The following is a 26,149-nucleotide window of genomic DNA, read 5'->3' as shown; positions in this document are numbered from 1 at the left end:
TGCAGAACTTTAACTGCTATGTAAGTTTGTTCACTTAACAGTACCACAAATCTTTTGCCCGTAACATTACAAGAAGTTTAAACTGAATCTACATATACATATGTTCATAAAGCTCTCCTGGTCTACTATACAGCACATCTTTACCGCGTCCTGAACATAGCAGATAGTATATTTTAGTTGACAAGGCAGAGATATGTTTCCTCTCATGTAATTGTTTAATTTTACTTTGTGTTCTCTTGTTTCTGTGAGCACATAAAATGTCCCCTCCTTGTCAGATTAAAAGACTGGTGAATGTTAGAGGACTGTGATTTTCCAACAGGTTGTAAATTGCAGTCACTGGTATTTTTTCTATCATGTTCTCTCCTCCCAGAATAGCAAGGTCATTCTCCTGTTCCCCCAAAATTCTCTCATTGTTGACAGTTCTGGGACTGTGTGAGAAGAAAAATGTCTTACTTAGCAACATTAAAAGAGCACAGTGCCAGCAGCCAACATTGAACTTGGGATAGTGTGTGACAGCTGACGTAAGATGTAACCTAGACACATCTTTTCAAATGCAAGACAACTCATTTTCTTCATTAGTTTGTGCTGAATCCATAAAACTGCTCTTGGCAAAAATTCCGGCAATATGACGAAACCAAAGACAAATCAAGGAGACACAGTGTTATGAGGATACATGTGGCAATGGCTTGATATGAACATAGCCAGAGCTGCTACAATTATTGTCATCAACAAAGATTACTAAGAGTTTATGTGTTGAACAGTTAGATGTAAAGATGTGTCTGCCTTTCAGAAGTCTGACATCTGCTTAGAGATAGGAGATAAACACATGAAGACAGGTAACCCTGAGCTCCCAATGAGGGTACAATTGCAAGGAGGGAGAGAGAAGTCAGGTTGAACCAGAATGGTTTGGAAATGGCTTCTCTGTGGGACTTAGAAAGGATTAAGATTACATAGTCATAAAAGGTCAAATATAAACAGTCAAAGATAACTTGAGGGGAAAAGCTGTGGGTCAAATCATAAAGAACTAATTTTATTAATATTTAAAAGCTCCTCCAGCGGGATGTGGTAGCTCATGCCTGTAATCCCAGCATTTCGGGAGGCCAAGACAAATGGATCACCTGAGGTCAGGAGTTTGAGACCAGCCTGGCCTACATGGTGAAACCTTGTCGCTACTAAAAATACAAAAATTGGCTGGGCGTGTTTGGCTAGACCAGGAATCAGGAGACCTAGATTCCATTCCTAGCTATGTGGCCTTAGGAAATGGTGGCAGGTGCCTGTAATCCCAGCCACTCGGGAGGCTGAGACAGGAGAATCGCTTGAACCTGGCAGGGCAGAGGTTGCAGTGAGCCAAGATTGGGCCACTGCATTCCAGCCTGGGCAACAAAGAGTGAAGCGCCGTCAAAAAAAAAAAAAAAAAAAAAAAAAAAACTCCTCCAAATTAGCAGAATACTAGTACCAAAGGAAAAATGGCAAAGGATATCAATGGAATTCTCAAATATATATGTATATATATTTTTTGTTTATTTATTTTTGAGACAGAGTCTAGCTAGCCTTGTCACCCAGGCTGGAGTGCAGTGGTGTCAGAGCTCACTGCAGCCTCAATCTTCTGGGCTCAAGTGATCCTCCCACCTCAGCCTCCTGAGTAGCTGGGACTACAGGCACATGCCACCACATCCAGCTAATTTTTTATTTTTTGTAGAGATTTCGGTCTCAACTATGTTGCCCTGGCTGGTCTTGAACTCCTGGCCTCAAGTGATCCTCCCACCTCAGCCTCCCAAAGTGCTGAGATTACCAGTGAGCCACTGTGTCTGGTCCTACAAATGTGATATTTTTCTCCTGAGGTCAGGAAAGATCAAGAAGTTGGATAAGAGTATGGTGAAGATTTTCAGGGGATAAACACTCTCATAGATTGAAAGCATAAGCTGCCACAACACTTAGGATGCTGTTTTAATAATAGCTATCAAAATACTCTTTACTCAGTTGCTCCTCTTTTAGAAATTTATTTTCAAGATATCTTTATACATACACAAAATAATATATATACATATATATTGATTGTAATTTCACTCGTTATACCAAAAGGATGGGATTAATTTAAATGACTATCAATTGGCAACTGATTACATACATCATAGTGTCTCACTTTGATGTAATACTATACAGTTTTGGGAGAAAAAAAGCTGGCTTTGTACCGAAGATAGTAGATACAAAGGGAAATACAGAATGACCTGAGAGCAACTGTTAAATCAAAAACAAGTTTGTGGCCTAGTAAGGTGGTTCATGCCTGTGATCCCAGCTCTTTGGGAGGCTAAGGCAAGAGGATCACTTGAGCCCAAGAGTTTGAGACCAGCCTGGACAACATAGGGAGACCTCCTCACTACAAAAGAATTGGCCAGGTGTACTGGTGCATGCCCAAAGTTACAGTTACGTGGGAGGATGAGGTGGGAGGATTGCTTGAGCCCTGGAGGTTAAGGCTGCAGTGAGCCATGATCACACCTCTGCACTCCAGCCTGGGTGAGAGAGCAAGACTCTGTCTCAAAAAACAAACATTGTATAAAACTTTATTTAAAACAAAATACGTGTACATGCCAGTATAAGGATAGAGTAAGTATAATAGTGGAGGGTCAGATGTAAAAGTCTAAAGCTACTAAACCTATGGTTTAGACTTTAATCTTTATTTATGTATTTTTGGTTTTGAGACAAGGTCTCACTCTGTCACCCTGGCTGGAGTTCAGTGGTGCGAGCTACTCACTGCCACCTTGACCTCCTCAGGCTTAGATGATCCTCCTACCTCAGCCTCCCAAGTATCTGGCACCCGCCACCATGCCCAGCTAATTTTTGTATTTTTACTAGAGACAGGTTTCGTCTTGTTGGCCAGGCTGGTCTCAAACTCCTGGGCTTAAGTCTGCCTGCCTCGGCCTCCCAAAGTGCTGGGATTATAGGCGTGAGCCAACACACCTGGCCGGACTTTAATCTTTAAATTCAAGTTGTCTAGGAAAGTTTTTGAGCAAGACAGTGAACATAAGTGTTTTAAGAAAGTTAACCTAGAAGTGAGAGTTTTCATCAAGTCTTGTCTAGGAGAACATACTTAACTGCAGATGTTGTTTAATAAATTAATAAATTTAATAAATGGCTGTTTTCATAGTCAGGTGGATTCGTATTTCTTTCTAACGTGGTCCAGGGCCAGGTCTGGTGGCTCATGCCTTGGGAGGCAAAGGCTGAAGATTGCTTGAGGCCAGGAGTTTGAGACCAGCCTAGATAACATAGCAAGATCCTGTCTCTATAAAAAAATATAGATAAATAAATAAAATGGTCCATCACCTCTTCATGTCTTCCTAAGGCTAGATGTATCCAAATCCTCTATATGCAGCAGTAAATGAATAGGAAAGGTTGTTTCTTTTTATAGAATGCAACAGGAATGGAACAAATCATGCCTTCATACAAGCACACTGTAACTGAGCACTTACTTCCCGGCCCTAAATGGCCAGCTAATACTTCCTGGCCCTAAATGGCCAGCGTAACAAGTTTGTAATTCAAACCTCACCAGCACCGTCACCAATCAAGGACGATTTCTGTATTCTAAGCCTCTTCTCTTTTCCATTCTCCATCCCAAATTTCCTAAATTTCATCTCTTTTCTGTCGTCTTACCCTACCCCACCACTGCCAACCCACCCAGTGAGACTGGCCGCGTGCGGTGGCTCACGCCTGTAATCCCAACATTTTGGGAGGCCAAGATGGGTGGATCATGAGGTCAGAAGATCGAGACCATCCTGGCTAACACAGTGAAACTATGTCTCTACTAAAAATACAAAAAATTAGCTGGGTGTGGTGGCGGGTGCCTGTAGTCCCAGCTACTTGGGAGGCTGAGGCAGAAGAATCGCTTGAACCCGAGAGGCGGAGGTTACAGTGAGCCGAGATTGCGCCACTGCACTCCAACCTGGGCGACACAGTGAGACTCCATCTCAAAAAAAAGAAAAAAAAAGAAAAGTGAAAAGTGAGACTATCTAATAACATCCTATCAAAACAGTCACAAATGTATTAAATCTGCATCCAACTCTCTCACTGCCTGGCATCCATCTCTGAAGAAAATGTTTTCCTTCCCCCTCTTCAAGTTAATCCCTCCACTGAAGTTCATTTCATCTTGGCCCCTTGTTCTTTCCAGGCTCTCTTTCCACAGCCTACATTAATTATGCTTGCATCTCTCCTATCTTAAACTAACCTTTGCCCTGTTCCAGTTACTGTGCCCTCCTGCTTTTTCCTTCCCTTCACCACCAAGGACCTTGAAAGAATAGTCTACTAGTTTTTATATTAGGTCTTATGAATCAGATGTCTCAGGAACTAGTGAGGGATCTGGTGAAGGGGGGATGTGGGGAGGCAAAGAGAAGATAAACAATAAACACTTCATCTGATATGATATGAACCTTACATAGGATTTCATTTGAGACAGGTACATCCAAAATGTACTGCTTCCTTAGATTTCTTAATTTTTTTTGAAGACAAGGTCTTCCCAGGCTGGAGTGCAGTGGCGCCATCATGGCTCACTGCAGCCTCAACCCTTGGGGTTCAAGCAACCCTCCCACCTCAGTATCCTGAGTAGCTGGGACAACAGGTGCGTGCCACCATGCCTGGCTAATTTTTGTATTTTTTGTAGAGACGGGGTTTCGCCATGTTGGCCAGACTGGTCTTGAACTCCTGGGCTGTGCCTGCCTTGAGCCTCCCAAAGTGCTAGGATTACAGGTGTGAGCCACTGAGCCCAGCCCTGCTTCCTTAGATTTCATTCATGCTTTAATCCACTGTACTAAGTGTTGACCCAGCCATCCTAGCAGAACTGGTCCATCATCATGTATGATTTCATTTTCATAGTATGTTTTTCTTAGTTCCTGAGTGCCCCAGGGCACCGACTTGGGCTTCTTCTCACTCTACACACTCTTACCTGGTGATTTCACTATATGCCTTTAGCTTGGAAAGGCCAGAACTTTTCACCTCACACCTGTTAGTTTAGCTATGAAACAAACAGACAAACAAAAGCAAACCCAAAGGAAAGTGTTGGTTGAAATGTGGAGAAATTGGAACTCTTGTACCTGGCTGGTGGTAATGTAAATTGCTACAGCCATGATAGAAAACAGTATGGAGGTTCCTCAAAAAATTAAAAATAGAACTACCCTATGATCCAGCAATCCTACCAATCTTTTGGTATTTTCAGAAGAACTGAAATCAAGTTATTGAAGAGATGTTTGCACTCCTATGTTCACTGCAGCATTATTCACAATAGTCAAGATGTACAAAGAACCTAAATATTGATAGATGGATGAAGAGATTAAGAAAACGATATCTAAATACAATGAATATTAGCCTTAAAAAAAAAACAAGAAAAGTCCTGCTATATCCAACATGAATGAACGTGGAGGACATTTTGCTAAGTAAAATAAGGCAGTCTCAGGAGGACGAATATTGCATAAAACCAATTTTATGAGGTATATAAAATAGTCACAGAAAATAGAAGCAGAGGGTAGGATGTGCCAGGAGAAACGGGGAGGGAGAGATGGGGAATTGCTATTCAACAGGTAAAAAGTTTCAATTATGCAAGATGATTAAGTTCTTACGTTAAATGTTTTTACCACAATTAAAAAAAAAAAAAGGGGGGGGGCCAGAAGTTCACTTTTTTTCTTTACCAAGGTTTCTTAAATTGTGTTTTAGAGATCAATGCATCAATTAAAAAAAAAAAAAAAAAGCTTGCAGAATGGTCTGATATGTGAGAAAAGGTGGTTTCACTTAAATTTCATTTCATTTTTCCCAACAACCCATTGTCTTAATACCTGTGCTCCGAATGCTCGAAAGAATGGAAAAGACTCTAGGAATGCAACATTACATATGACATAAAATGAAAAGCAATCTCTAGGTCCAAAAGTAAGAAAATGATGAGTTATAGAACATCAACTTAATCAAACATCATGCTTCATTGAAATGGATATATATGAAATGCTTCTAACAACAGATAAGATGTTTATGATACAATAAGATTAAGTAGAAAAAAATTAGAGAACATGCACTTTAAAAATAAAAAATATATATTTAAATATGCCAGAAGGTGAAATAGGATAGGCAGGTTTTGGTGATGATGCCAGGTAAAACATTTTAAAATTCATTTACTATTTGGTCACAGTATTATCTTAACAAGGAAAAAAAAAAATTTTTTTTTTTTTTTTTTTTGAGACAGGATCTCACTCTGTAGCCCAGGCTGGAGCGCAGAGGCACACTCACAGCTCACTGCAACCTTGACCTCCTGAGCTCAAGTGATCCTCTCACCTCAGCCTGGTGAATAGCTGGGACTACAGGCATGTGCCACCACATCCAGCTAATTTTTGTATTTTCTGTAGAGATGGGGTTTCGCTAATATTGCCTAGGCTGGTTTTGAACGCCTAGGCTCAAGCAATCCATCCTCCTTGGCCTCCCAAAATGCTGGGATTACAGGTGTGAGCTACTGCGCCAGGCTGGAAAACAATTTTTTTAAATATTTCACAATCAAGTCAGATGAAAATCAAATTTGAATTTGGATAATCAATGAATTAGACACATGCTGGCTTATAGAGAAATTATTTCAATAGTTCTCATTACTGGCAGGTATTTTGATATAACACAGTAAATGATGTCACACATTATGGTAGTACTGGTGTATATCCTAGAGTTTTGCAGATAGTCTAACAGCATGGAAATGTAACATATTTAACCATAAATATGGTGCTTTTTAAATAAATAAATTTACAGACTATTTAATAAATAGTCTTTAAATAAATAAAGACTAGTCAAGTGCAGAAGTGAGAAGGGGCGAAAGAGTGGAACAAAGCGCTTGGCCTGTAATTGTGAACACTGAATGGAGATAACTCGCTATCTTTGGACCTGCTGGTTCTGCTTTTGATTGAACAGTGACAGAGAAGGTGTGAGTAGAGACATTTATTTTTCTCATGGTTAGTAGGTAACACCAAGGGACTACTACTTCCGAGTTACTGTAAAAATCCCAAAGGCAGGGTAACCATAAATCTTACTGCCCAATCCAACATACTTTTGAGAGCAAATGATTTATTGCTGTTATCAATTACACCGAGGTAAAAGACATAAACCTACCCCAGGAAAAGTGGGATATAGTCACCTTATATGAGTGAGATAATGAGGCAAATATTACTAGTATAATTCAAGAATAATAATGATGCTAAAAGCTAACACTTAACTGAGCACTGACCAGGTGCCAGCCTGTATACTTGACATATGTAAATAGCAATCCCATAAAAATGGGGATAAATACTACAAGGTAGATACTATTATCCTATTTTATTTGTGAGGTAAAGAAGTATAGAGAGGTTAAGTGGTTTGTCTAAGGTCATCCAGCTAGTAAGTAGTGAAGCCAGAGATGGAACCAGAGCTGGCTATCTCCCAAGCTCCTTTCATGGTGTTATCCTGTCCAAAGTATTTTTGGAGGATTCCCCATCTCCTTGCCAACAGCCTGGTAAGCACTTACTGCATTTATACCAAATTAAATTTGTTCAGTCAATGGAACCCTGTTGGGCATATTTCTTTTTCCTTCTTTCCAAAGCCCTTAAAAACTTTTTTTTTTTTTTTTTTTTTTTTTTTTTTGAGATGGAGTCTTGCTCAGTTGCCCAAGCTAGAGTGCAGTGGTACGATCTCGACTCACTGCAACCTCTGCCTCCCGGGTTCAAGCAATTCTCCTGCCTTGGCCTCCCAAGTTGCTGGGACTACAGGCGTCCACCACCACGCCTGGCTAATTTTTGTATTTTTAGTAGAGACAGGGTTTCACCATGTTGGTCAGGCTGGTCTCGAACTCCTGGCCTCAGGTGATCCACCAGCCTTGGCCTCCCAAAGTGCTGGGATTACAGGCGTGAGCCACTGCGCCCGGCCTAAAATCATTTTTTTTTTTTAACTTAGAAATTTTACAATTGAGGACAGGCATGGTGGCTCACACCTATAATCCCAGGACTTAGGAGGACGAGGCAAGGGTATCACTTGAGCTCAGGAGTTCAAAACCAGCCTGGGCAACACAGCAAGACCTCTCTCTACTACAAATCAAAAAAATTAGCCAGGCATGTTGGCATGCCTGCTATCCCAGCTACTTGGGAGGCTGAGGCAGGAGTATTGCTGAACAAGGAAGATCGAGGCTGCACTGAGCTATAATTGTACAACTGCACTCCAACCTGGGCAACAGAGCAAGACCCTACCACAGAAAGAGGAAAAAAAAAACAAACCCAGAAAACAGAAAAGCCTTCCCAACAGGAACAGTGGCAGATAGAATGAGACACTTTATTCAACGTTGCCAGGAATATTATCTTTCTCACTGGCTGACAGCATTGCACCCCTAAATATCAACCCTTATGTATGTATGTATGTGTGTGTGTATGTATAATATATATATTCCATATTTTTTCATTTCCTACTTCCTGTTTGAGTGAAGTGCCATAGTTTGGGCACTTGTGTATATCACACATGTTCTTGGTAATCAACATTTTTCTATCTCCAGCCCTCTCTCCTACTCCAGATACATCTAGATATCTATTCATCATCTCCATTTGCATATCTAATAAACTTCTCAAACTCAACATGTTCAAAACTGACTTCCTTAGCTTCACTTCAGAACATTCAAAGAATTAGCGCTCCAACCACTGCCTTTACTTCTCTCTGCATTCTCTACCATGATGACTTCATCTATTTCTGTCAAAAATCTGCCTTAAGGCTTAAAACTGCCAAATTTTCTCTCCACTTCTGAATTGTCTACTTAGGTCCAAGCTGGTAATTCACCTGCCTCCTATCATTACCAAGATGGTAATTCACCTGCCTCCATGCCTGGATTGTAATAGACATTTTATATGTTGCATGCCTAAAACAGGATTCTACTTTCAAATTTGCTAATCCTTCTGTCTTTCCTAGTTTCATATCATAATTTCCCCCACACAGTTGCTCCAACCAAAATCCTAATATCCACTCACCCATCATGACCAATCCATTCTTTGTTAACTTTTTAAAATAAATATTCAGGATAAACTCACAAACACACATACACAAGTGCTTGAATATGTATAGAACATTCCTAGAAGGGTAAATAAAAAATTGACCATATTTTTCACTATATACTCAGATCTTTTGAATTCTATCCTGTGAAATAGATGACCTATTCAAAAATTAACAACATTGAAGCAGCAATCAGTTAATGCCTTTTGAAGGGGAAGTGGGGACAGAAACTGGGAGGTGAGAGGGTGAGTTAGATTTCACTCTATACTTTGTGCATTACCTTTCTAAAGTACTTTACAAACTATTTCAGGTTCATTAATAGTTATCTTGTGAATAACTTAAAATGCAGAAGTTCTTATCACTTCTTGGCCTTTTGGCTAACATTAAGTGTGAAATGTAGAAGTTTCTTTAAGCTTTACTTCCCTCAAAAAGTAGTTTTATCTTGTCAGCAAGATTCACTTAAAAAGACAAATTCACAATCATTTTCTTTCTTTCTTTTTTTTTTTTTTTTTTTTTTTTTTACAGGGTCTGCTCTGTTGCCCAAGCTGGAGTGCAAAGGCACGATCTCGGCTCACTGCAGCCTCTGCCTCCTGGGTTCAAGCAATTCTCTTGCCTCAGCCTCCCGAGTAACTGGGATTACAGGCATGCGCCACCACTCAGCTAATTTTTGTATTTTTAGTAGAGATGGGGTTTCACCATGTTGGTCAGGCTGGTCTCGAACTGCTGGCTCAAGTGATCCACCTGCTTCGGCCTCCCAAAGTGCAGAGATTACAGGTGTGACTCACCGTGCCCAGCCTCATAACCATTTCATCAACTACTTTTTCACTTGACAAGCAGATGTGAAGTTAACAAAGTCACCCATATTTGAAATAAAGATAGTATATTCCTGGGGCAGGTGGAGGCAGTTGAGGATCATGAAATACCTATGTTGGCACAGTTATTTAGGTGTTGATACTGTTACTATGCCATTGAAAGTTAAACAGAGAACCCTCTGGATACATGTTTTATACCAATGCACACTATCTTATTAGTCCCTCTCAAAATGTGCAGTCATCATTACTGTTATGGGGTGAAGTGTCCCCATCCTCTAAATTCCTATGTTGAAGTCTCAGATTCCCTAGGATCTCAGAATGTGACCTTGTTTGGAAACAGATTTGCTACAGATGCAATTATTTGAGATGCGGTTATATGGGTAGGTCCTAATTCGGTGACTGGCGTCCTTAAAAAATGGAAATGCACACATGGTGACAGACATGCATAGAGAGAAGAGAGATGGACAAAATGGTCACCTACAAGCCAAAGACAGGGTCTGGAGCAGATCCCTCCCTCACAGCCCTCAGAAAGAATCAATCTTGCCAACACCTTGATTTTGGACTTCCAGCTCCAGAACTGTAACACATTTCTGTTCTTCAAGCAGTTTGTGGCATTTTTTTACGGCTAATACAATCACACATAAAAATTACTTGCAGGCCGGGCGCGGTGGCTCAAGCCTGTAATCCCAGCACTTTGGGAGGCCGAGACGGGCAGATTACGAGGTCGGGAGATCGAGACCATCCTGGCTAACACGGTGAAACCCTGTCTCTACTAAAAATACAAAAAACTAGCCGGGCGAGGTGGCGGGCGCCTGTAGTCCCAGCTACGCGGGAGGCTGAGGCAGGAGAATGGCGTGAACCCGGAAGGTGGAACTTGCGGTGAGCAGAGATCTGGCCACTGCACTCCAGCCTGGGCGACAGAGTGAGACTCCATCTCAAAAAAAAAAAAAAAAAAAAAAAAAAATTACTTGTAAATGCCTAGGCATTTCAGAAGACTAGCCATTTAAAAAGACTTTGACATAATACTCTTCACGTTTTGTGGAAAGCTAAAATCTTCTATGAAATTTTTTAGGTATTTTAGCAGATCACCTCAAATTCTGATACTAAGAAATATTATTAGTATACCAAATTAAACAACAATTTTTAAGTAGGTATTTTTTTTTCAACCACACTAAAAGTCTACAATTTTGTGAAGCCCAAGGGGAAAAAAACTTAACATTAGTTAGTGCCTTAGCATGGAAATCAGTCATCTGCAAAGGGTTTCCTAAGCCAGAGGCTCCCCAAGTTGGTTAATTATTGAAATAATCTGGGAGAGAAGAGTCACTGATTTCACCCTAGACCTACTCACCAGGAATCCGTAAGAAGGGCTTTAGAAATATATTTATAAAACGCTTCTGATAATGAGTTTTGTTTCCGTGTTCGCTACTATTGAGTCAGGTAACCCCATGCTGTATTTGGGCAAGTTAACTCTTTAAGCCAAGTGCAGCCTTTCCCATCGCTGCACATACTCATCCTTTTTCTCATGATACTGCCTTTTTTTTTTTTTTTGAGACGGAGTATCGCCCTGTCACCCAGGCTGGAGTGTGCAGTGGCGCAATCTCGGCTCACTGCAACCTCTGCCTCCCAGGTTCAAGCAATCCTCCCACTTCAGCCTCCCAAGTAGTTAGGATTACAGGCATGCACCACCACATCTGGCCAAGTTTTTTTTTTTTTTTTTTTTTTTGTATTTTTAGTAGACACGGGGTTTCACCATGTTGGCCAGGCTAGTCTCTCGAACTCCTGACCTCAAGTGATCCACTTGCGTTGGCCTCCCAAAGTGCTGGGATTACAGGCGTGAGCCACCAAACTTGACCAATACTGCCTTTTTGAAGAGACCAGGCCAGGTGCCTTGCAGAACATATGATGCATATTTAATGAACACATATTTGTCCCTAGTGTCCATAGTTTTCTTACTAAATATCCACTCAGCATTTACTGAGCAATTTGGAAGTCACCGAGTTAGGCAGTGGGGACTGAGGTAGGTAAATCACCTACAGAGTACTGAAGGAGGTCTATCAAGCAGTTGAAACAATTAGAATGCAAAGGTTTTGTGCCATAAAAGACCTGTGCTGACATTGAGGAGGGCACAGAAGTACCCCTAATTTAGGAGAACCCAATAGTTTCTTTTTGTATAGTTACCTTAGAGTAGCAACTTTTTCCCCTATAAATATTTAACACAATTTAAGAATCATCTAAGTAACAAAGTATGTTTGATTTATACTTTGGAAACACCAGCAAAAAAACATAAGCTTAATTTCTTGGACTAGCTTCTTGACTTTTTCACTGTTGGTATTATCGCATCTTGAAATTATCTTTGATTATGCCTTAGACTTACACTATTTTTATTGAATAATAAATTACTTTATACCCAATGTTGTCTCAGTTTAATCAGCTTTGCTATTTGTTAACCAGAAATATGATCTGGCCATTAGAGCTATAAGATTAAGATATGGTCTAAATTAAAGGCATTTAATTATTCTCGGTTTCACTTAGCATACTGCACTGTAAATCTCGATTCCTTGAAAGTCTGTGTACCATTATCAGTATCCCAGTTATCAGGGGTAAATACCAACAACTTTCATTATTGTATCAATTCTATCTCTTTGAAATCTTCCAACATCCCCTGTGAAGTAGGTATTTTGTACCATTTGAAGCACTAGGACACTGAAGCAAAGTGAAGCAACTAGTCATAAGTGGTATTTAAGCATGTCCTGTGCCTTCTAGCACTATGTCCTGTGCTCTTCACCTTTCAATCCCTGAGTAGAAAATTTCACATCAGTATAAATCAGTGGTTCTCAAAAGGAGGCGATTTGCCTCCGACCCCAGGGGAGATATTTGGTAATGTTTGGAAATACTTGTTATCATCACAACTGTGGTGGGTATGCTGGTGAGGGGGCCAGGGTGCTACTGATATCCAGGGGGTAGAAGCCAGGGCTGCTGCCAAACATCTTGCAATGCACAGGACAGTCCCCTACAACAAAGAATTATCCAGCCCAAAATGTTAATACTGCCAAGGTTGAGAAACCCTGGTATAAACAAAATATTCCTCAACATGCTTCTTAGAGTAGCATCAATAGCCCATTCTGGTTTTTCCTGAAATCAACATTTATAGTCAATGAAAATACTTTAAGCCAAAATGAGATGTTACTTTGGTTCGAATATCTGTGCCTCCCTAAAATTCTTATGTTGATATATATCTTATTAGCCAGAAGCCCAAATCTCACCAATATGTTGAAATCTTAATACCTAACGTGATAGCACTCAGATGTGGGGCCCCTTTGGGAAGTGATCAAGTCATTAGGACTCTACTCTCATGAACAGCATTAATGGCCTTATGAAGGAAGCTAGAGGAAGCTCCCTTTCCTCCTTTCTGTCATGTGAGAATACAGCAAGAGGCGCCATCTTTGATATAGAAGGTAAGCTCTCACCAGCCACCAAATCTGCCAGTGCCTTGATCTTTGACTTCCCAGCCTCATATCTGTGTATATATACACACATTCGGCAATGTATCTGAAAAATGTTTGAGTTTATACTGTAAATTCTGAAATGATCACAGAACCCCAAATATTGTATACTATTATATAAGCACACAGGAATGGGGAGATTTTGGTCTGTATGCTTGACATGTTTTCAATGATGTATTAATATGACTGTTGCAATCTTTGTTCTTTCTGTTTAGAGGATGCATGGGGGGAAAGCAAACCATGACACAGCAAGCAGGGAGGAATAAAATATTGAAGCTTTAGCGGACATTGTATAAAAGGCACAATAAAGCCACACCATGAGGCAGAGAAACGCTTTCTCGATTTTATTTCAAAAGTACACAAGGTCACAAAACTAGAGCAAGTTGTTTTTCTTAACAAATTTTGTTCTTACAAATTTCAAAATCTGCACCATTGGATATATAAGCCAGAAATCGTACATACAAAATCTGAAACTGACACTATCAATTCTATACTTTGCACACGTGGAGTGTCAAAATATTTTTCTCAGTAGTACAAGTGTATTTATCACTAAAATTCACAATTAGGGAAAAGAGTAAGTGAATCAATGAATTGTGGTTCTCTTAAAACTCATGTCATTAAATAAGATAGCAGAAAACATGAAGTTCTGTTTTGATGGAACTTTCAGTCTCGATGACTAAAACCAAACCCAACTGATATGTACTATATTCTTAAATTATAAAATAAGATAATTTACAAAAGTTAACCTTAGTGAATGAGAGGCTGGTGTTATCTGCTATAAGATAAATGATCAGCCCTCCCAAAAGATAAATAAACTGAACCACAATTCACACATTTGTTTATTATTCTTCCCTGCTTCTGTGACATTTATAAAAGGAATTTGTGCTCAGTTATGGCCTATCTTAGTGTTAAAATAGGTAAATGAGTAAGAAATCCTATTGCAGAACATAATGCCTTTGTTGCTGGAATATCCAAAGGCATTCAAAATATTAAAACTTGCCCAGAACATTTACACTACTAAACACAGGAATGTTATAAAGATATATGTACATATATATATAATATAATGTCACAAGCCACTAAGAAGTTAAAATTGTGCCAATATTTTCTACAAACTACTCTTTATGTGACACATCAAAGCATTAACCACATAAAATACGAACTTTTTCTGTTCACACTGGAATAAGGCATCTGAAAGCCCTAAACACTGCTGAAGTGAAAATTAGAAGAAAAAACTCTTAACATTCACATAACATCAAATGTACATGCTGCACGCACACAAAAGACACTGAGAATATTTTTAAGAAGCCACACATCACAGAATTTGATAGTCAACTTCATGCAATGAATTCCTTTTATATTTAATCAAAATGTTTACTTGCCCCTTTACTTGTTCCAAATTTCCAAGATTAACTCTCAAATTTTAAAAAGTATCTTTTTAATAAAAATCAGGTATCTCTTTATATCCATGATCTATATGGATGGTGATTTGGATTTTTTCAATCACACTCTCCCTAAGATACACTCAGGCTGTGTTTCCATTTTAGAAAGTCCATGGCAGATAGCTCAAATTAAAAGGAAGGAATTTGTCCAGAATAGTTGGTTACTGTCATGAATAACAGACATTTTGGGGGGTGGGGGAGTGAGAGGCTAATAAGGGAATAATATTAGTTAAGATTGCCAGTAAGAAAAAAAATAGCTGTAAACTACTCCATATTCAAAGTGCAGAACTGGATGGATGTTGTGGCTCACCCCTGTAATCCCAGCAATTTGGGAGGCCGAGGCAGGAGGATCTCTTGAGCCCAGCAGTTTGAGACCAGCCTGGGCAACACAGTGAAACCCCATCTCTTTAAAAAAAACAAAAAGTGTACAGAACTATGTATTCAAAAGTACCATTTCTCTTCAAATTATCTTCCGTAACCTAAAGAGATGGATAGTATCAAGTCTCTCAGTTATAAAGTAGAATCAAATGGCTTTGCTATTAAGATGCAGTACTGTCCTTGACTGACCTAACTGAAATGCTTTAGTAATTTTTTGTTCAACTACTTGATTACCAATAGTAATTCGGGAGCAAATATTTGATCTCTGGTTCAACTGAAATTATCAGTGAGAACTACTTGAAAAGTTATCAGTACTATTTGGCTGACAGAATTTTACAGTGAGACGTAAGCCTATAAAACAATGTCCTCTAAAATATGAAATATATGGGAAGAAAAGTCTTGTTCCTCATGTGTTATTAAAAAAAAAAGGAAGGAAAGTCTTATACGTGTCCACTTTCTATGATAACTTCTACTTAGATCAATAGGATAATGTTCATTATATGAAAGTCAGGAATAGGAAGAACCAAAATTTTATTATTAATGTTCTGTTTATTTACTTATTTTAATAATACTTTATAAACTTTATTCATATAAAACAGGCCAAACATCTGACATTCAAAAATGGCTACTGTTATAAAACCCGAAACATAGTCAGAGTGTTGGGAATATTGAAATTTCTAAATCTTTATGAATAACACAATCGCTTAAGTGATATGCACAAAGAACAGAAAAGAGGCAAGCTTGGAAATGTGAGGATAGAAAGGTGTCACAGTGATGTGTTTTTAGAGACAGTACCTTCACCTCTAAGCACCTTTCAGGTAGGTGATAGCTAAGCTCATAGGCACCAGAAATTCATAATAGAAATTAAATTACCCAAAAGGCACAGATGAAAATGTTAACACAAGTATAAAAGTAATTTTATGTAAGGTTAAAACCTATTTTTAAAATGCTTCCAAATATGTAAAACTATACACAAATTCATTACACATTCAGCTTAAGTTTACCATTAAAAAGTGTACACACAATACTCTAACCGTAAATACATGCCACTGTTTATAATGTAGCATTTACCACCACAGCACCCAAAGATATTAACAGAAACCAACTCCCTACTAAAATCTAGGGAAAGGTTTTAGAGCTAGTGAAAGAATTTATTGCAGACCGTATTTATTATAAAGAGACTGTTGGCTCATTCTACTATATCCACACTCCCTCACAATCTTAAGGGAAATACAATAAATCCACTTTCTTCTCCTAAAATGATATTTAGCACATTTGGCAAGGAGGAGTAGTCCCTTAACTCCTTTTTCTTATCTTTTTTTCTTTTTCTTTTTTCTTTTTTTTTTTTTTAAGAATAAATCACTTTCACAAAACTAAGACTCAAACGTTTTTGAAGCTCAGCTTGATTTGCTGGAACTACACAGAGACATGTTTGGTCACACAACAGCAACTGTACATCCTCCCAAGTCTGGAATACAGAATTGATGGAGGACACTGACTTGCTTAAAATGTATTTGATTATTCTGCATTTATGATAAAAATATCATCCAGGGATTATATTCAAGAGGGTAAATTTAGGATTACGTGTTTCTAGAACATATAATATGTAACACCATCCAAAAACAAACAACATAAAGCACTGAAACCGAAGAACCACTTAAAATTTAGAATAAATTAGGAAATTTCAATCTATAATTGTCAAACAATAAATGAGTTATAATATTTCTCTAATAAGAAAAATATCACCTAAAGTGGAAAGCCAGTATTTAGTTGGGAACTATGAAATACTACATCCTTGATCTGGCTGGCCGCCATTTTGAAGACCACCACAGATCTCAAGGCATGAGACTATTCACCAACAAAATCAATCCCTGCCATTGCACCTAGTGTCTGTCATCTCAATATGTGGCTGACAGCAAATGTTCTAACTTAATCTGATAGATGCTCCTTTAGCATATAAAAGAGCTTGCTAAGTCCCTATTACCTGTAGCAGCCTATCAACTAAATATTTAAGAAGTCATTTCATAGACAAGGTTTATAAATGACTTAGAAGTAAAATTAGTAATTTCTAAACCACTGTAGTGTTTTCTATGTTTTTAGAGATATTCCAAACACAGAGTTTTCAAAGGAGCTATAAAAACAAGTACAAACATACATAAGTAATTTTGTCATGGATGTTTCTGCACTAATTTGGGGGAAACTGGTGGGCCATAAATAAATGAGATACACATCCTAAAAATAATGGTAAAAATTATCAAGTACCACTTTCAGATGGTTATTCAAGTATCAACTTGGTATGCAAGTAAGTTCACCAATTCCTTCACCTATGATTTCATATTCAAAGTGCTACATCTTACTTAGGTACTGATAAATTTAGAAACCTTTATAATCAACCTTTTAAAGAAAATCCAGCTTTTTCAGATGGTAAACTTGTCTTTACTAACTTTAATACCTGTAACTATTTCAATATAACCAAACAAAAATTTTTAAAAATATATTCCTTACAGTTCCTGATTAAGTTATTTTTTGATATATTTTGAGGCTAGTAACAAAATTTAGACCAGAATAGGTTTTCACATATCAAAAAAAGGAAAGGAACATGGAGAGCACAGACAAGACACATGGAGGCTCTATACTATAGACCCATCCTTGCTCTGTGCTGGAATCATCACAGGAATCGCGCCCATTCGACTTAGATTAGGGGCAGCTACCTTAGCAGGTGGGAGAGTCGGACTCTGAGGCGTGCGTTCAAAGTCTTCACTTGGTACTTGGTTATACTGAGTCTTGGAATATCCTTCCATGTTGGAAGGAGACATGGATCCCAGGGACGAATGATTACTGCCTATGTAGCTTCTGGCAGTGGACGTACGGCTCTTTGGAGGCGGCACATCTTCCCTGGAAAGCAAAATCCCCAATACATGTCAAGAGAATAAGTTTCTAAAAACCTACAATTATGCAAGCTATGAAGCATGGATAAGAGCCTGTATTTAGGTACCAAACATATAAAAGTGTGTGTGTGTATGTGTGTCACAAAAAGTAAAAAGTGCAAGCTATAACGTCATAAATTCTGCATCTGTCCCCAATCTGTCATTGTGATTAGAGTTATAACTTCACACTTAATAAAATATTGTAGTTACACAAATGTAGATGATTCTAGAATGTTGTCTTACAAAACACAAATCTCAATCATTTCATATTCTAGTATCACTGGTCAAGATAATCTAGTTACAGCCATGTAACACTTTATAGTTGAGAAAACACTAACACCTACATATATTTCTATCTTAATCACACCTGTAATCCCAGCACTTTGGGAGGCCAAGGCGGGTGGAGGTCACTTGGGGTCAGGAGTTCAAGACCAGCCTGGCCAATATGGTAAAACCCCATCTCTGCTAAAAGTACAAAAATTAGCCGGGCTTGGTGGCTAAAGTGTATATATATATATACACACACACACACACATGCATAGATATTGAAGGTAGGCTACACATTTTTTGATTGATTTCATCACATGTATTAACTTTAAGAGACAAATTATTTGGTCTTTTTGATCTGGGGAAAAAATTCATGAAAAGCCTGTAATCCCAGCTACTCGGGAGGCTGAGGCAGGAGAATCACTTGAACCCACGAGGCGGAGGTTTAAGTGAGCCGAGATTGCGCCATGGCACTCCAGCCTGGATGCCAGAGTGAGACTCTGTCTCAAAAAAATAAATAAATGATAAATTTAAAAAATTTTTAAAAGAAAAGAAAAAATTATTTTTGTATTAAAGTCATCTGAAACCTTAGCTGAAAACACTACAGATTTAAGTTTGCTGGGAATTTAAGCATAAGAATTTTCATACCAAACACTGACAAGAGAGCTCAACTGGCCCTCCATAATCATGGGTTCCACATCTGTGAAGCCAACAAACCATGTATAGAAAATATTTTTTAAAAAATATTGTCTGTACCTAACCTGTACAGATTTTTTGTCGTCATTATTCCCTGAACACCACATTACAACAATCATTTACATAGTATTTACATTAGGTATTATAAGTGATCCAGAGATGACTCGAAGTATACAGAAGAATGTGTGCAGGTTATATACAAACAGTACGCCATTTTGTATCTTTTTCATTTCTTTTTTTTAAATAGAGACAGGTTCTTGCCATCTTGCTCAGGTTGGTGTCTTGAACTCCTGGGCTCAAATGATCCTCCCATCTTGGCCTCCCAAAGTCCTGGCATTACAGGTGTGAGTCACTGCGCCTGGCTGCCATTTTATATCAGGGACTTGAGCATCCTTGGATTTTGTTATCTGCAGGAGGTCCTCCACGGATACCGAAGAACAACTGTGTATCTGAGCTATCTTTGGTGCATTTAAAAAATACAGGCGTGGAGGGGCGGAGCAAGATGGCCGAATAGGAACAGCTCCAGTCTCCAACTCCCAGCGCGAGCGACACAGAAGACCGGTGATTTCTGCATTTTCAACTGAGGTACTGGGGTCATCTCACTAGGGAGTGCCGGACAATCGGTGCTGGTCAGCTGCTGCAGCCTGACCAGCGAGAGCTGAAGCAGGGCGAGGCATCGCCTCACCTGGAAGTGCAAGGGGGAAGGGAATCCGTTTTCCTAGCCAGGGGAACTGAGACACACAACACCTGGAAAATCGGGTAACTCCCACCGCAATACGGCGCTTTAAGCAAAGAGGCAAACCAGGAGAATATATCCCACGCCTGGCCGGGAGGGTCCCACGCCCACGGAGCCTCCCTCACTGCTAACACAGCAGTCTGCCGCGATCTATTCGCAAGGCAGCAGCGAGGCTGGGGGAGGGTCGCCCGCCATTGCTGAGGCTTAAGTAGGTAAACAAAGCCGCTGGGAAGCTCAAACTGGGTGGAGCTCACAGCGGCTCAAGGAAGCCTGCCTGTCTCTGTAGACTCCACCTCTGGGGACAGCGCACAGCTGAAGACCAACAGGGGAAACAGCGGGGGCCGGTGCAGACGCGAACGACTCTGTCTGACAGCTTTGGGGAGAGCTGTGGATCTCCCAACTCGGAGGTTGAGATCTGAGAATGGACAGACTGCCTGCTCAGGTGTGTCCCTGACCCCTGAGTAGCCTAGCTGGGAGAAATCCCCCACTAGGGGCAGTCTGACACCCCACACCTCACAGGGTGGAGTACACCCCTGAGAGGAAACTTCCAAAGGAAGAATCAGACAGGTACACTCGCTGTTCAGCAATATTCTATCTTCGGCAACCTCTGCTGCTGATACCCAGGCAAACAGGGTCTGGAGTGGACCTCAAGCAATCTCCAACAGACCAACAGACAGTCCTTCTGACTGTCAGAAGGAAAACTATCAAACAGGAAGGACACCGATACCAAAACCCCATCAGTACATCACCACCATCAAAGACCAGAGACAGATAAAACCACAAAGATGGGGAAGAAGCAGGGCAGAAAAGCTGGAAATTCAAAAAATAAGAGTGCATCTCCCCCTGCAAAGGAGAGCAGCCCATCGCCAGCAACGGATCAAAGCTGGTCAGAGAATGACTTGGACGAGAGGAGAGAAGAAGGCTTCAGCCCATCAAACTTATCAGAGCTAAAGGAGGAATTACGTACCCAGCGCAAAGAAACTAAAAATCTTGAAAAAAGAGTGGAAGAATTGACAGCTAGACTAATTAATGCAGAGAAGATCATAAACGAAATGACAGAGATGAAAACCATGACACGAGAAATACGTGACAAATGCACAAGCTTCAGTAACCGACTCGATCAACTGGAAGAGAGTATCAGTGATTGAAGATCAAATGAATGAAATGAAGCGAGAAAAGAAACCAAAAGAAAGAAGAAGAAAAAGAAATGAGCAAAGCCTGCAAGAAGTATGGGACTACGTAAAAAGACTAAATCTACGTCTGATTGGGGTGCCTGAAAGTGAGGGGGAAAATGGAACCAAGTTGGAAAACACTCTTCAGGATATCATCCAGGAGAACTTCCCCAACCTAGTAGGGCAGGCCAACATTCAAATTCAGGAAATACAGAGAACGCCACAAAGATACTCCTCCAGAAGAGCAACTCCAAGACACATCATTGCCAGATTCACCAAAGTTGAAATGAAGGAAAAAATCTTAAGGGCAGCCAGAGAGAAAGGTCGGGTTACCCACAAAGGGAAGCCCATCAGACTAACAGCAGATCTCTCAGCAGAAACTCTACAAGCCAGAAGAGAGTGGGGGCCAATATTCAACGTTCTTAAAGAAAAGAATTTTCAACCCAGAATTTCATATCCAGCCAAACTAAGTTTCATAAGTGAAGGAGAAATAAAATCCTTTACAGATAAGCAAATGCTTAGAGATTTTGTCACCACCAGGCCTGCCTTACAAGAGACCCTGAAGGAAGCCCTAAACATGGAAAGGAACAACCGGTACCAGCCATCGCAAAAACATGCCAAAATGTAAAGACCATCGAGGCTAGGAAGAAACTGCATCAACTAACGAGCAAAATAACCAGTTAATATCATAATGGCAGGATCAAGTTCACACATAACAATATTAACCTTAAATGTCAATGGACTAAATGCTCCAATTAAAAGACACAGACTGGCAAACTGGATAAAGAGTCAAGACCCATCAGTCTGCGGTATTCAGGAGACCCATCTCACATGCAGAGACATACACAGGCTCAAAATAAAGGGATGGAGGAAGATCTACCAAGCAAATGGAGAACAAAAAAAAGCAGGGGTTGCAATCCTTGTCTCTGATAAAACAGACTTTAAACCATCAAAGATCAAAAGAGACAAAGAAGGCCATTACATAATGGTAAAGGGATCAATTCAACAGGAAGAGCTAACTCTCCTAAATATATATGCACCCAATACAGGAGCACCCAGATTCATAAAGCAAGTCCTTAGAGACTTACAAAGAGACTTAGACTCCCATACAATAATAATGGGAGACTTCAACACTCCACTGTCAACATTAGACAGATCAACGAGACAGAAAGTTAACAAGGATATCCAGGAATTGAACTCATCTCTGCACCAAGCGGACCTAATAGACATCTATAGAACTCTCCACCCCAAATCAACAGAATATACATTCTTCTCAGCACCACATCGCACTTATTCCAAAATTGACCACATAATTGGAAGTAAAGCACTCCTCAGCAAATGTAAAAGAACGGAAATTATAACAAACTGTCTCTCAGACCACAGTGCAATCAAACTAGAACTCAGGACTAAGAAACTCAATCAAAACCGCTCAACTACATGGAACCTGAACAACCTGCTCCTGAATGACTACTGGGTACATAACGAAATGAAAGCAGGAAATAAAGATGTTCTTTGAAACCAATGAGAACAAAGATACAACATACCAGAATCTCTGGGACACATTTAAAGCAGTGTGTAGAGGGAAATTTATAGCACTAAATGCCCACAAGAGAAAGCAGGAAAGATCTAAAATTGACACTCTAACATCACAATTAAAAGAACTAGAGAGGCAAGAGCAAACACATTCAAAAGCTAGCAGAAGGCAAGAAATAACTAAGATGAGAGCCGAACTGAAGGAGATAGAGACACAAAAAACCCTCCAAAAAATCAATGAATCCAGGAGTTGGTTTTTTGAAAAGATCAACAAAATTGGCAGACCGCTAGCAAGGCTAATAAAGAAGAAAAGAGAGAGGAATCAAATAGATGCAATAAAAAATGATAAAGGGGATATCACCACTGACCCCACAGAAATACAAACTACCATCAGAGAATACTATAAACGCCTCTACGCAAATCAACTAGAAAATCTAGAGGAAATGGATAATTTCCTGGACACTTACACTCTCCCAAGGCTAAACCAGGAAGAAGTTGAATCCCTGAATAGACCAATAGCAGGCTCTGAAATTGAGGCAACAATTAATAGCCTACCCACCAAAAAAAGTCCAGGACCAGATGGATTCACAGCTGAATTCTACCAGAGGTACAAGGAGGAGCTGGTACCATTCCTTCTGAAACTATTCCAATCAATAGAAAAAGAGGGAATCCTCCCTAACTCATTTTATGAGGCCAACATCATCCTGATACCAAAGCCTGGCAGAGACACAACAAAAAAAGAGAATTTTAGACCAATATCCCTGATGAACATTGATGCAAAAATTCTCAATAAAATACTGGCAAACCGGATTCAGCAGCACATCAAAAAGCTTATCCACCATGATCAAGTGGGCTTCATCCCTGGGATGCAAGGCTGGTTCAATATTCGCAAATCAATAAACGTAATCCAGCATATAAACAGAACCAAAGACAAGAACCACATGATTGTCTCAATAGATGCAGAAAAGGCTTTTGACAAAATTCAACAGCCCTTCATGCTAAAAACGCTCAATAAATTCAGTATTGATGGAACGTACCTCAAAATAATAAGAGCTATTTATGACAAACCCACAGCTAATATCATACTGAATGGGCAAAAACTGGAAAAATTCCCTTTGAAAACTGGCACAAGACAGGGATGCCCTCTCTCACCACTCCTATTCAACATAGTGTTGGAAGTTCTGGCTAGGGCAATCAGGCAAGAGAAAGAAATCAAGGGTATCCAGTTAGGAAAAGAAGAAGTCAAATTGTCCCTGTTTGCAGATGACATGATTGTATATTTAGAAAACCCCATCGTCTCAGCCCAAAATCTCCTTAAGCTGATAAGCAACTTAAGCAAAGTCTCAGGATACAAAATTAATGTGCGAAAATCACAAGCATTCTTATACACCAGTAACAGACAAGCAGAGAGCCAAATCAGGAATGAACTTCCATTCACAATTGCTTCAAAGAGAATAAAATACCTAGGAATCCAGCTTACAGGGGATGTAAAGGACCTCTTCAAGGAGAACTACAAACCACTGCTCAGTGAAATAAAAGAGGACGCAAACAAATGGAAGAACATACCATGCTCATGGATAGGAAGAATCAATATCGTGAAAATGGCCATACTCCCCAAGGTTATTTATAGATTCAATGCCATCCCCATCAAGCTACCAATGAGTTTCTTCACAGAATTGGAAAAAACTGCTTTAAAGTTCATATGGAACCAAAAAAGAGCCCGCATTGCCAAGACAATCCTAAGTCAAAAGGACAAAGCTGGAGGCGTCACGCTACCTGACTTCAAACTATACTACAAGGCTACAGTAACCAAAACAGCATGGTACTGGTACCAAAACAGAGATATAGACCAATGGAACAGAACAGAGTCCTCAGAAATAATACCGCACATCTACAGCCATCCGATCTTTGACAAACCTGAGAGAAACAAGAAATGGGGAAAGGATTCCCTATTTAATAAATGGTGCTGGGAAAATTGGCTAGCCATAAGTAGAAAGCTGAAACTGGATCCTTTCCTTACCCCTTATACGAAGATTAATTCAAGATGGATTAGAGACTTAAATGTTAGACCTAATACCATAAAAACCCTAGAAGAAAATCTAGGTAGTACCATTCAGGACATAGGCATGGGCAAGGACTTCATGTCTAAAACACCAAAAGCAACGGCAGCAAAAGCAAAAATTGACAAATGGGATCTAATTAAACTAAAGAGCTTTTGCACAGCAAAAGAAACTACCATCAGAGTGAACAGGCAACCTACAGAATGGGAGAAAATTTTTGCAACCTACTCATCTGACAAAGGGCTAATATCCAGAATCTACAAAGAACTCAAACAAATATATGAGAAAAAAACAAGCAACCCCATCAAAAAGTGGGGAAAGGATATGAACAGACATTTCTCAAAAGAAGATATTCATACAGCCAACAGACACATGAAAAAATGCTCATCATCACTGGCCATCAGAGAAATGCAAATCAAAACCACAATGAGATACCATCTCACACCAGTTAGAATGGCAATCATTAAGAAGTCAGGAAACAACAGGTGTTGGAGAGGATGTGGAGAAATAGGAACACTTTTACCCTGTTGGTGGGATTGTAAACTAGTTCAACCATTATGGAAAACAGTATGGCAATTCCTCAAGGATCTAGAACTAGATGTACCATATGACCCAGCCATCCCACTACTGGGTATATACCCAAAGGATTATAAATTATTCTACTACAAAGACACATGTACACGTATGTTTATTGCGGCACTATTCACAATAGCAAAGACTTGGAATCAACCCAAATGTCCATCTGTGACAGACTGGATTAAGAAAATGTGGCACATATACACCATGGAATACTATGCAGCCATAAAAAAGGATGAGTTTGCGTCCTTTGTAGGGACATGGATGCAGCTGGAAACCATCATTCTTAGCAAACTATCACAAGAAGAGAAAACCAAACACCGCATGTTCTCACTCATAGGTGGGAACTGAACAATGAGATCACTTGGACTCGGGAAGGGGAACATCACGCACTGGGGCCTATGATGGGGAGGGGGGAGGGGGGAGGAGGGAGGGATTGCATTGGGGAGTTATACATGATATAAATGATGAATTGATGGGTGCTGACGAGTTGATGGGTGCAGCACACCAACATGGCATAAGTATACATATGTAACAAACCTGCACGTTATGCACATGTACCCTAGAACTTAAAGTATAATTAAAAAAAAAAAAAAAATACAGGCGTACTCGTTTCATTGTGCCTTGCTTTTATCACACTTCATAGATACTTATGGCATGTTTTTTTTTTTTTTTTAACAAATTGCAGGTGTGTGGTACCCTTGTGTCAAGCAAATGTACCTGCACCATTTTTCCAAAAGCATCTGCTCACTTCATGTCTGTGTTGTGTTTTAGAAATTCTCACAACAGTTCAAATTTTCTCATAATCATACCTGTTAGGGTGATCTGTGATCAGTGATCTTTGATGTTACTATTTTAATTTGTTTTGGGGCACCATGAACTATGCCCATATAAGACAGCAAACTTAATAAGTGTTGTGTGTGTTCTGGCCATCTCCTCCAACCACCCCCCCATTCTCCCACCTCTCCCTCAGGCCTCCCTATTCCCTGAGACACAATAATATTGAAATTAGGCCACTTAATAACCCTACAA

At 39.6% G+C, this 26,149-nt stretch overlaps 1 protein-coding gene across 2 annotated transcripts in view; it reads right to left on the bottom strand.

Moving 5' to 3' along the window:
• The window catches only part of CXADR (CXADR Ig-like cell adhesion molecule), an 84,513-nt gene that overhangs the window by 8,961 nt on the left and 49,403 nt on the right, over nt 1-26,149 (bottom strand). The window contains exon 7 of one of the 2 annotated variants that reach the window (XM_010378093.1): nt 17,862-18,045. In XM_010378093.1, the coding sequence (XP_010376395.1) occupies nt 17,862-18,045 (184 nt within the window). Of the gene's footprint in view, nt 1-13,652; nt 18,046-26,149 lie in introns of those variants that run through there. The other variant, XM_010378092.2, reaches the window with a different exon arrangement.

Source organism: Rhinopithecus roxellana, chromosome 13, assembly GCF_007565055.1.
Source record: "Rhinopithecus roxellana isolate Shanxi Qingling chromosome 13, ASM756505v1, whole genome shotgun sequence".
Classification (NCBI taxonomy): Eukaryota; Metazoa; Chordata; class Mammalia; order Primates; family Cercopithecidae; genus Rhinopithecus; species Rhinopithecus roxellana.
The sequence above is the reverse complement of the archived record's forward strand: the minus strand, read 5'-3'. Positions and strand labels throughout refer to the sequence as shown.